Source organism: Nicotiana attenuata, chromosome 11 (genome assembly GCF_001879085.1).
Source record: "Nicotiana attenuata strain UT chromosome 11, NIATTr2, whole genome shotgun sequence".
NCBI classification, from domain to species: Eukaryota; Viridiplantae; Streptophyta; class Magnoliopsida; order Solanales; family Solanaceae; genus Nicotiana; species Nicotiana attenuata.
The window spans coordinates 48,996,320-49,009,005 of record NC_031999.1 but is presented as its reverse complement, the minus strand read 5'-3'; the positions used below and the strand labels follow the sequence as shown (position 1 = coordinate 49,009,005).

Below are 12,686 nucleotides of genomic sequence, written 5' to 3'. Positions count from 1 at the left end.
AAGATTCATTTAAACTACTTCCATTAAATATGTTTTCATTTATAATTCAAATTTTTAATGTTGTCTTAAACTTGCCAAGTGGCTTCATTTTAGCTTGCCACTTGGCTTAACCACATGCTTCACTACTCTCCTTTTAATATAATATAGATATAGATAGATATAGATATCGATATGGATAAGAATTTTAGCATTATCACTTTCATTTATAGATCTTTTCATTTAATCTTAACTTAAAAGTATGATAAATAAATATATTTTTCATATTTTATTACCTTTTTTTTTTAATTGCCAAAGCCATGACTTCTAGATCTTTCGCGCGTCAATTTACGCCAGCACTTGCGTGGTAAGAGAACACCCACCGCTCAAAATCGATCCCACATAAATTTCTAACTTGTACCGCCCCTTGTTAACAAAAATTGGCCTTCTGTTTGCGATCAATTATTCCCGTAAATCACCGATCAAAAGGTAAGATTTTTTCTCAATTCTCTACTTAAATTTGCAGCTTATGAATTAAAATGTCTTTTAGGAACACATCTGCTTTATGTTTTGGAATTTTTGATGTTTATTCCGATTCATTCCGCAGTTTTTGGATGCAAAGTACTTAACTATCCAATCATTTTCTGGTATATAACTTCGGCTTTGTTGAGTTTTGAGAGTATAATTGGCCTAAGGCAGATAAAGGAGGATGGAATTATAAAAATATTTTAATAATGATAAATCATTTGTATATATTGAAAATAAAGTGGAGTGGAATGGATACATGTGATTCATATAGTTGACCCAATTAGTAGCCCCTCTGTTTCAATTTGTTTGAACCTTTTCGCAGTATGATTTTCAAATGGACTAATTTTGAATTTGGACATAGATTCTTTTAAGTTTCTAAAATTTACATATTTAGAAACTATATAGAAAGTACTATAAGTTATAGTGTTGTTAACAATTCAAAATATTTAACAACTATTTGGAAAACATATGGTGAAAGAAAATCTTGTTCGACTCCCCAAATAGTAATAGGTTCATTCTTTTTGAAAACGGGGGAAGTATTAGTTTGAGATTGAGTTGTAGTTGATTTGATGATGATTGATAATTGGGATATTGTTATCCAATAGTTGCGCTAGTGGGAGGTAGCAGGTACCATGTGGGATAGTTGAGGTGCCTGCAAGCTGGTCCGGACACAAGCGTCATAAAAATAATTATTTTGGGATATTTTTACTTTTTAGGTATCTTGTCAATTCAACTTTTAATATTTTAGTTTAATATTCAATTCAACTATAGAACTGTTAGTTATTCCCGGTGTAGAGATAACTAATTCAGTCTTTAGGGTGCTTGGTAATTGGATTGGCAACGGAATAGTACTGGATTGAGGTAGAGATAGCTAGTTTAACAAGATAGAAAATTTGGTTTTGAGCATTACACATTTATTAAGGAAGGGATAAACTGACTTCTCCATAGCGTTAGTTTACATGAATGACGTATTCATGTTTACTGGAGATCAGAGAAATCGACCAGTCAACTATGTTTCAACCCCAAACTAATCGGATTTGGCTATATGAATTCGCTGTATCATTATGCTCTCTTTGGGATTCATTATATTCCAGTACTTAATAGTTGTCTCTAGGCGAATTAGGGGTTCTCTAGGGCTTATTTAAAAATCACATTATCACTACACTATTAGTACAAATATCTTAAATCTGGAGATTGGAGAAATATGTGTTGAAATTTCAAGATGATCACATGGCGTATTGTTAAGTGCAAAAGGATGAGGATGAGGTTGGGATTGATTGCAGCACAACAGTATTTGTAAGACTAGAGCAGGCTTAAACAGATCCAAGAGTTGTGAAAAAAAATATCCAAGGATTAACTCATTCCAGATAGCTACATTCTCTTCTTTTTCAGTCTAAGGTTGGGGCATGAAAAATATTGTGACTAGATCATCATCTCGGACAAAGTTGCATATTTTAAGGTATTCAAACCAGCTACTGTAAATACTGATGGCATCATAGAAACATGTGCTGAATATCACTTGTTCTACTGGAATTGCTGAAATGTAGGCATGGAGTTGAGGTTGGTTGAGGTTGAGTACAATAACAACAATTACGCCTCAGTCCCAAACAAGTTGGTGTTAGCTATCTGAATCCTCACTGACCATGTTACACCGGGTTTGAGTTTGACTGTAGGAGCATATTGATTTCTACCTAAAAATTTAGGAGTTATGTTGCTTTTTTTTTTTGCCCCCTTGCTCATTTCACTTTTAATTCAATGAATAAAGTGTTACCACAATAGAGTAGCAACCTCTGTCCAACTCCAGCTCTCCCCAAATTTACTTTTTTAATTGTTAAAATCTTCTATTAAAGGTTGATAATTACAAAATTATTTAAATCTGTGGATACAGTTGTACCCAAGTTTCTAGTGATCTTGGGGAAAAAAAAAGATTTCAAGCATTTCAGTTGTTGATGTGATCCTAGGGTGCGTAAAACTATAAGGAAAACAAGAGAAAAAAAATCCAAATATTGTAAAAAGGGCTCACTTTGTGCACAAAGTACTGTAGCCTTCCCCTTGCATACATTAATGGGAAAAAGGTGTTCCAGAGACCAGTTTTCATTAACTTTTTGAGTGTATACTTTAATGGATTGTAACCATTGTAAGATTATGGATCCAATTAAGAAATTGTAATTCTTTGTTTTGAGACCTAATAGATATTCCATTGGTTCTTGATTTTCCCACATAAAGTGGAACGATATCTATACCACAATAAAACTAGTTGGGGATCAACTTAGGTTAAGAGTAGGTAGCATGCTTTTTCTCTCAAATGTTGGACTTGAAATGGAGCTTTTCTGCGAGTGATTATCTGCTCATTCCATAGAGGTGGAACTTAATTCAAATTGAATTCGATATGAGAAGATTGTTCCACTTGTTCGTATCGAAAGGGATGCTCCTGTTTCCATTGAGTGGTCGACTTTCAGCTTTTTCGAACTGAAAAATTCAGAAGCTGATTTGAGCTAAGGTTCGACATGGTACTTTGATTGTGGTGTCCCAAAGCATTATTAGCAGGGTTTACTAGAAATGCATTTGGTTGACGACTTACCTTCAGTCCTCCGGATTATCCTTAGCGGCCTAAACTGTAACTTCCATGCCATAAAAGATGCAGCCTCTAACTTCGATATATAGGATTCAAAATACTGTTTGTGCCAGAAGGCTCAGAATGCAATTACACACAACAACAACAACAACCCAGTATAATCCCACTTAGTGGGGTCTGGGGAGGGTAGTGTGTATGCAGACCTTACTCCTACCCTGGGGTAGAGAGGCTGTTTCCAAATAGGGGAGACTCGAACTCACAACCTCTTGGTTGGAAGTGGAGGTTGCTTACCATCAGAGCAACCCCTCTTGTCCTTCACAACCTCAGAATGCAATTATACTAGAAAATAATTTAAAAGCCGAATAAATTGGTTGATACTTGTGGTTCTCCTATTTAAGACTAGCTAAAGTTTGTGTTTTTGATGACGGCTTACTTGTATGCTCTTATTAGATAAAGAAACCCATGCAGCAGCAGGAGACATGTCACTTGTCTGTTATATGGAGAGGGAAGAAGTTTAGTCTGGAGATGGATCCAACTGCTACTCTCAAATCACTGGGGGATGAATTGCTGAATCTCACCAATGTCAGAGATGATACATTGCGGCTCATTGTGCCTACTAGTAAAAGTTCAAGGCTTTTGTATCCTTTCTCTGAAGAGCACTCCTGTCTAAAATTGGAAGCAGCGTCCATCCTCGAGGTGTTTTTTTTAGTTTCTGCTCTAGTTTGTGAATGTATTATACTAAATAGCTGTTGAACTGGCTGTCTACTTGAAGTCTGGATAGAGTTTTTGGGTTTTTGTATGCTTGAGCACTTAATTTTGACAGATGTGTTTGTCCTCTTATTTTTATATGCTATTGCTGATTATTCTGCTAAACATCTCAATTTGACACTTTATATTTTGAGAGTTAGCTTGATGAATATAGGAAATCATGTAGCATTTTCCACTCTTGGAAGAAGGCTTTTCCTTCGAAATCTGACTTGAAGGAGTTGTAGCCGTAAGTTATTTTTCCAAGGCACATCGCAAAAAAATACGTTTCTGCAGCTTTGACGGTTTGACCGTACTTCTATTCTGAAAGGAATTCTTCTTCTATTTACTTCTTTGTTAAACCTAAACTTTTAATGGATAAACAAAATTCATGAAATTGATTCCTGTATGGTCAGTGTCTCCTTGTTTAACATAAATCTTTCTGAAAAAAATGGACTGCGTTATACAGCTGAGGGATGATTCTACATATTGTCCACATGGTTTCTTTTCTATTCCTCATTTATGTGTCCGTATGAGCTTGTGTATAGTTCTTTATGAAATATGATAAAAATTAAGGCATGGTTCTGAGTTTCGAATTCTTTTAAAAAGGTTATGTATGTGTCATGTACCCTCTTTATTTCAAACATCAATTCTATAGAAAATTTTATCATTATGCAGAATCTTGTACAACTGCCTGCCACATGATTCAAGTGACCTTTTTTCTGAATATTATGTCATATTTATGGCTCTGTCTGTTGCATTAAACCTATACAAAGAAAAATGTATACCATAGTTCTTGTGCTTGTGGAAGAGTAGGCAATTCTCAAAGACATAATCACCTTCTTGGGTGAATATTTTTTATTTTAACCTTTTCACACAGTGTATTATTAGGTATTTCTGCATTTCCAAACATTGAAAAGCCTAAGTAACTCAACATACTCTTTAAGCTGAACCTTCCAGACTATTTTTTGGGCTTAAATGACAAGTTCCTATGGTTTTTTGTTTCAGGGGAAGTCTATTCGGATGTTGGGAGTGCCCAAAGATGAAGTAGATGACATTTTACAGAGTGCAAAGGCAGACCTCAGGATTGTGGGTTTTGATGAAGAGGAAGAGAGACTGAAGCAAAGAATCTCAAATGGGCTTCAAAGTTCACTAAAACTTCCACAAGGGCCTTATGTCTTTTGTGATTTTCGGACACTCCACCTTCCAGGTGTAGAGGTATAGCTAGCTCTAAAATGTAACCATTATCTTTCCCTATAGTTGAAACTGAAAAATGCAGTCTGAGCACCACCACCACCACCACCACCACTAACACCAACACCACCACCACCACCAACAACAACAACAACAACAACAACAACAACAACAACAACCCAGTGGGATCCACAAGTGGGGTCTGGGGAGGGTAATGTGTACGCAGACCTTACCCCTACACTGGAGGGCAGAGAGGCTATTTTCGAAAGACCCTCAGCTCGATTGGAAGAATAGGAACAAGTAAATAACAACAACAAGGCCAAGAAAATGATATCAACAATGTAAGGACCGGAGAAAAAATAAATGGAAGAAAGCAGTAGCCATAGCAATAGCAAAAGTAATAGCCACAAGCAGTAACACGACAGGGTACTAGAAAACCGAAGCGAAAGATAGTACTAAAACAACCCTAATATTGGCATTCTAAGAATCGAAGACAATGAGTAAAATAACGTTTCTAACCTATCTGGATTTTGAGCGAAAAAATACTGACATATTCGTAAGTAAGATAAAGACAACATTGCTCTCATACTTGGTTTTCCGCTGTTAGAGATTTTGTATCATAATGGATAATTGACTTTTCATTCAGCATTATATCACTTTGAAAAACAGGTTGAGTAAAAAATTTACAGGAAAAAACCTATGAAGCTTTATGTTCATATATGGGGAGAACAAGGATAGTTGTGCGGAGAGGCTTGACTTATCTGCTTTTGAATGGTTGGCCGTATTTCATATGCTGTGATTATTCGTTAGTTGTCTGTAATCGATTTGGTATCCATCTAGTAGACCTTCATGTGTTTCAGGAAGTTAGTCGCTACTCTTTTTACTTCTTTTGCAGTGCTGAGGCCACAGAAGCCTGATCCGTTTACTCGTGCTTTTACTGGTGTTCTTCCTTATTTTTTACTGGTGTTCTTTCTTATTTTGTTTACTTATGCTTTTACTGGTGTTCTTCCTTATTGCATCTACTTGTGCTTTTACTGGTGTTCTTCCTTATTTTTGTTTTATTTTTGTACCCTTCTCGTCTTGGGGATTATCCTTCTTTTTTCTTTCCCTCTTGGATAAGTAGTTGGGCATAGTCTTTTTATTTGAGTTTCATGGATTATATGGAGGATTTCTTTCTCGCACAGTTCATTTTTCTCCCAGAACCGAGACAAATCTATTACTTTTGCCAGGGTTATTGTGATGTGATTAGTGTAACGGGTGGGTGGCAAATGGGGAAGGGGACGGGTAGGTTTCTCCCGAAATTTGTTGAGGCAAGATTTCAGCATGTAATTGGAGTTTGGGGTTTCGTAACCTGATACTTAATGCCAAAGATACATGGGTCCGGTTGGATAGAGAGTAGAGGGTTTAGTAATGATATTGCTAGTTACTCTCTGTAAAATCGGTGTGACAATGAGTAGATTTATTGCACTCCAATTTTTCAGTTTGCATCAGATAAAGAGGATTGAGAGATTGAGTCATTATCTTGATATTTGGAGCTTTCCATTGTAATATCAAGTCTAAGATTGGTTGTTTTAGGATAAATATGTGCTGTAAACCAAGATTTGTTTTCTATTATTTAAAGAGAGATTTTTTAATTGATTATTTAATTGTTTGGCTCATTAGTTTTTGTTAACACCTATCCCTTTGAACAATGATGTGTTAATAGATTAGCTGTGAGTTACTGCAATATCTATTTTTTCCTTTCACTTTAATTGCATTTCAAGAAGTGCTGGCAAGAAATACAGCTTCTAAATACTGTTTGGTGATTCTGTAAATCTGAAGTGAACAATTCCATGCTTTTGTATGTCTTGGCTGTTATTGTCCTCTTGAGGATATGCAGGTGTATTTTTCCTTTAGAGAAATGTCGGTATTACTTTTGTTTTATTATCTTGTTTTTATTCAAAACAAAAAGTAGTTATCGAGAGATTGTATTGTTTGACAGTGGAATCACAATGTTGCCACTTGTTTATGAAATTTTTGAAATTTAATCTCCTTTTTGGGGGCAACTCCGCGCATGTGACCAAGCAAATAGTCTAACTATGATGAATCCTATGAATGGATACGTATGATTCATAGAGTCAACTTTTACAAGTAGGTTTATTTGACAACCAATTGATGTAGTCTTCACTTGGCTGCAGTTGAATCCTCCTGCTTCAAAAGCTTTAAAACTAATGCACAAGCTTGCTGCTGATCTAGGAATAGTTGCAATCATGAATAAGGTAAGTCTAGAAAGATAATCATATCTCAACTTAATAATTATGTATGAATTACTTTGTTGATATGTGCTATCAGTTGTGGTAAACTATCGTTCATTGGGCTTCTTAAAGCATCGCTGGCGTGTGGGTATCATGACAGAAATGGCACCAGAAGGCTATGTTGGTGTTAGTCCTAAATGCATGCTTGGTTTCAATAAGGTGAGCAACCCCTACCCTAGTTCCTTTCTCCTCTAAAGGAGTAGATACAGAACAGGATAACATACATAATAACGGACCCATGACTTTCATGCTTCATCATCTAGTTCTTTGATTGTTGCCGCATTAGTTTTTGATTTTCTAAGATGATGTTCTCTTTCATTTAAAAAAAATCTTGATAATTTCTGTCAAAAATCATATTCAGAATCATGGAGAGGAGATATCACTACGTCTTCGTACAGATGACCTCAAGGGTTTCAGGAAGTACGATAGCATCAAGAAGACTCTCTTGCATGAACTTGTGGGTGATCCTCTCTCAACCTTTATTTTCCAATTAAAACATATTTGAAAGTCTAAGTTAGTCTGTGTTTTAATGATGAGTGATTCTTCTGTGTTCCTAACTTATATTTTTCCATTTTCAGGCACACATGGTACACTCTGAACATGATGCTAACTTCTATGCTTTGGATAAGCAGGTAAAATGTTAATACTCCCAGTTTTTCATTCTTTGCTTCCTCAGTGGCAAGGAGTTCAATAAATATTTAGGCAAAAGACTGGGACGGTCTAATTTTTAGCCCCTAAACTAGATTTGTTCTGCTTGTCTCTGCAATATTCTTGTTAAATGTGCACTAGATTTAAGATTAGATCTTTCTGGCAGCTCAATGAAGAAGCTGCTAAGTTGGATTGGACCAAGTCAAGAGGCCATACATTGAGTGGTGGCAGTTTGCAACACTATGAAGAAGACGAGGACAATGATAATCACACGGGATTATCACATAGGCTTGGAGGACAAAGTTCAATTTTCAATGCTCGAGCATCTTCAGTGGCTGCTGCCTACAGCCGTTTAGCACAGGCATCCACCAACCACTCAGAAGCAATTGATATGGATCAGGAATCTAATTCTGGTGATTCACTTGATATTCGTCCGCAATCAAATCATACGGATGCTCTACTGGAAAAGCAACTAAATGATCCAAAAGTAGAGACTTTGGGGAAATGCAATGGTGTATCTAGTGCTAATGTCTCATCTGATGATCAAAGAAAATCTGAACCTGATCCTGATGATTATGAGGCTGGCTGTCCCATGAAACATGAGCCTAGTACAGAACTCGATTCTGATGATCATAAAATGAGAAACCTTCCGCCCCTTTTGGGAGCTAAATTACGTGAAGAACCTGACCCGGATGATTGCTCTTCAGAAAAACACGCAGGAAGGCCCATTTCTTTGGAACCTGATCCTGATAAACACGCTATGGGCATTGAAAAGAAAGTAATGTCTGGTCAAAATAGCCGTGTTCCAGTGGGGTACCATGTAAATGAGGAAGAGAGTGGATCTTTTTCACACACCAATCGAGACGATTTTCCTGAACAAATCAAGCATGTAGAGCCATATACTAATGATAATGATATAATGTCGGATGGAATCTCAAGTACATTGATCGATGAGCCTGATCCAGATGACCAGGAATTACAGAGGATACAAGACCCTGTAGCGATTGTTTGCAGTCGACTGCAGAAAGCAATAGGGGTACTGAGATCTCAAGCCAATCCCCTGGAGGCCTCTAGAGTAGTGCAAACTATAGTAAAAATTATAAGGTACATTGATTTTCAATTTCCATTTTTTTAATCGTTCATGAAGTTTGGATTGAAGTTGGCGATACAACTATTTGTAGGAATGTAATTGAACACCCCGATGAAGTGAAATTCAGAAAGCTGCGGAAGGTCTGTGATTTGATGTAGTGGTCTTAGCTGATTTACCTTTATGTGGATTTAATCTTAATTTGTTCATCACAATTGATTGCAGGCCAATCCTCTTATTCAGAGGGATGTGGTGAGTTATCCAGGTACATGATTTTCCAGATCTATTGCAATTTATTTATCTTTCTGCAAAATTCCCTCTCCAACAGTTCTCTTTCTCCATTCCTGTACTTTCTTGTCGCCTTCAGAGAGCATTCAGCAATGCTCCATAATCCAATATTGTTAATTTTCTCTTTATCTGAGATTACCTTGGTCCACTTTCCCTGAATCTATACATCTGTGAACTCCATCTTAATAAAGCTTTACTCTTTATCAGGTAGAGAATTCCGGCTGTAAATCACACTTTTTGAAACTCTGGGATCTTTCAATTTGCAAATTTTATTGATGTGCTACCAATTTTGCAAGACAATATACCACTCTGTTAATTACTGAAGCATGAATTTTCACTCGAGCCTAATCTTATATTTAAGGGTGTGAATTGCAATTTTCTTTCCATGAGCCTAACATTTTGGTAGAAGATCAGTGGTGGTAAGGTTCAAGTTGATGTACAAGCTAGTATAATTGACCTAGGCTGAGGTCTGGTATCAAATTGATATTCTATTTAGGTGAAATTGTTATTGTTATGATAGAGGTTGTATGTGGAGATTCACGGAGATTCAAAACATATTTGGTGATCCCATGAATATGCAACATAAATGAATATTATTGACATCATTATCCCACATCGTTTATCTTTTTGTGAAATTGCTCGTACACATGGTTATATGCTTCTTGATCATTAGTGTTTCTTTTCCTTCTCTTCGCAGCTTCGTGTATCTTTTTGCTTGCTGACCATCCTTAGCTGTAAATACTAATTTTGCTTTGCGCTCTGTGGTTGCAGCTGCTATGGACATCCTGTCTGTGATTGGATTCAGTGAGGATGCTGTTATCGATAACACTGGTAGAATGGAAACTTATTTGGTCCTCAAAAGGAATGATCCAGGATTATTGTGGCTTGCCAAGTCTTCCCTTGAAACCTCCATTGCCTAGTGAACTTGTACCATATGTAAAATGATGCATTTGTTTGTGAAAAAACTGAAAAAGAATGAAGACATTCTTAATGGTTTGGGCATTTGTTCTATGTTGCATATCACATTCAGATGATTTTCTTTTTCCTTGTATATACATCCTTATAGAAGGCCAAATCATTGTGTTGATGAAATAATACAGAAAACAGGACGTCATTTATAATGCAAAGTTGAGTTGATTCTCTTATTAGCTTGTTTATATGCGGTTGTTACAAGAAGATATGTTGTTTAATCTGATTAGATTCATTTAGTCGATTTCAAGTAATTTGGGATTGAACAATAGTATAATTCTGAGGAGGTAAACTAAAGCAGTTGTGAAATCGTATGGCTTCCAGCGAAGTGTTCTTCTGTGACCTTAGTACATGATATTGACAAAAAGTTCCTTTTTTATTTTTTCGTCCGATGTCCAGTATCCGGATTGAGTTTGATTATTCGTCGTGTAAAAAGACCTATTAAAGGGGAAAATGCACTCATTTTTTTTATACTTAGGGCTCTAATCCGAGCTTTAAATTAAAGGTAGAATGATTTTATCCATCCCACTGTAATCCTTAATGGTACGAGAACAAAGGATTTTTTTTGGTAAGGCGCCATCTATTCACATCTTTAGGTACACTCTAAAAGTAGCTGTAATTATTTCTACCAATATCAATAGAAAGAAAAAAAAAATGACATTTACAGTCTCAAATGCCAAGTTCTTTATTGACAAGAATTAAAAGAATAAATTCAACAATCACTTCATGGAAAATTCTCACATTTAAGGACGATACAAAATTATCCATATCGGGTTATTAATTAAGGTGAGAATGTATATAAGTTAAATATAATTTGGTGATAATCATATTTGCTAAGATATTTGTAATGTGTAATATATTTATTAGATTGATGTAAACACTCGGTGCAAGAAGACTACATTGATAATCTTATACAATAATTTCTATGGGAATAAACATACACTTTTTTGGAATGTACTAGATGTAATTTGTCAAGTGGAAAACTAGACATTAAAGACACTTTTAATTGTAAAACAACATCAGGAGAGCTATAATTTAAAACCAAAATCGAAAATTTATTTTTCTAAAGAAAAGGAAATGAAGTTAATTTAATATTGTTTTTAACTTTTAATGGTATGAAGAAAGGATAGTGAAACTTGGGGAGGAGTAAATTTCAGTCACAGAAGGTGCCCTAATAACTTCCAATAAATGTCTCTTTTTCCATTCTGCAACCCCATTTTGCTGTGGGGTGTATGGGCATGTCATTTGAGACTTGTCTGATCAATCACACTGATAGCTTCAATAGTTCACTGAAATTTATGTGAATGATCGTGACAGCTCTTCAAATCTTATTCAGTCTGATTAGATATGTCACCCTATCATAGATCCATTGGGGTCTTGAAATTTTATAAATATGATAAGAATGGAAACAGCAACCCTAGTCGCCATCTTTATATCTGGTTTACTTGTAAGACATTCCCCCCCCCCCCCCCAACCCGATGCATGAAGAAATGGAGCGACAACCCTTTGAAGTTCATCCATAAAGAGATATCCAAGCGACGACAACAGCATGTCGTAGAAGGAGATAACAAGTGGAGCCAACGACCCAGACTGAGAAAAATTACCGCTTATTTCAGACAGCCAAGTTCCCGTTCTTTTCCGGTGCACTCGCTTTATATCTCATAAGGAAAGTCCGAAGGCTAATTCGGCAATTGCTGGCTAGAAGGCGAAAACCGCTTTTGCCAATCAAAGCCTAGTTTTTTTTCCCCTCCTCTTCGTGTTCTATTGATCAGAAGCATCCAGCAGCGCCACGCCAGTAGAAAGAGTGTTGCTACTAAGCTAAGCTGCTGTTGGGGAATCCCCCACAATCAATCCACAAGGCTTCAGGCGACTGGAGCAACCTTTGAAGGCGCTCGGCCTTGTTCACCCTTTCAGCTAAGTAATCCGCTTTTTCCTTGAGGACAACCGAGATCCAATGAGAATTTGCGCGTAGCTTCTGGTCTTTGACATCAAAAAAGAAGGTTGTAATAACGAAAGGGACATGTGAGAATTTGGTCTTAGCTAGTGGAACAAGAAAGACATGGATCTATATTCAATACGCAATCAAAGGATTTCTCCCCAAAAAAGACTACGAATGACTAATGAGGCAGGATCCAAGCGGTAGATGTCCCAGCGACGTCAACTCAAGGAAGATTCGAGGGGGCTTTCCGCTGCACCTTTTGCCAATACTTGGTGATGGCGTTACACTTTATTTAAACTATATAATCATTATAAGGTTTTCCCCATATGTATATTATAGAAGTGTATCATTTTTGCTTCTTATTTTAAATTTTCATTTATGGGAATTAGCAATTTTCTGTACCTCACAACAACAAAAAAATGATACTTGAAACCAATTCATATT

General features: G+C 36.3%; 1 protein-coding gene across 2 annotated transcripts; it reads left to right on the top strand.

Annotated features, from left to right (window-relative positions):
- Nucleotides 320-10,479, top strand: LOC109234488. Of its 2 annotated transcripts, XM_019400510.1 has the most exons (11): nucleotides 320-465; nucleotides 3,530-3,775; nucleotides 4,832-5,041; nucleotides 7,195-7,275; nucleotides 7,384-7,470; nucleotides 7,673-7,768; nucleotides 7,890-7,943; nucleotides 8,126-9,063; nucleotides 9,141-9,189; nucleotides 9,272-9,311; nucleotides 10,106-10,479. In XM_019400510.1, exons 2-11 carry the CDS (start codon nucleotides 3,542-3,544, stop codon nucleotides 10,252-10,254), a joined length of 1,938 nt encoding a protein of 645 aa, XP_019256055.1. In that variant the 5' UTR covers nucleotides 320-465; nucleotides 3,530-3,541; the 3' UTR covers nucleotides 10,255-10,479. The 2 variants fall into 2 exon arrangements, with proteins under 2 accessions (XP_019256055.1, XP_019256056.1); XM_019400511.1 differs by lacking the exon at nucleotides 9,141-9,189 and having other exon boundaries at nucleotides 10,106-10,192.

Bases quoted from the DNA above. Each gene is read 5' to 3' on its own strand.
- LOC109234488 (XM_019400510.1), top strand. From the start codon at position 3,542: ATGCAGCAGCAGGAGACATGTCACTTGTCTGTTATATGGAGAGGGAAG. The intron at 7,944-8,125 runs GTAAAATGTTAA...TCTTTCTGGCAG, and splicing joins TCTATGCTTTGGATAAGCAG to CTCAATGAAGAAGCTGCTAA. The intron at 9,064-9,140 runs GTACATTGATTT...AACTATTTGTAG, and splicing joins ACTATAGTAAAAATTATAAG to GAATGTAATTGAACACCCCG.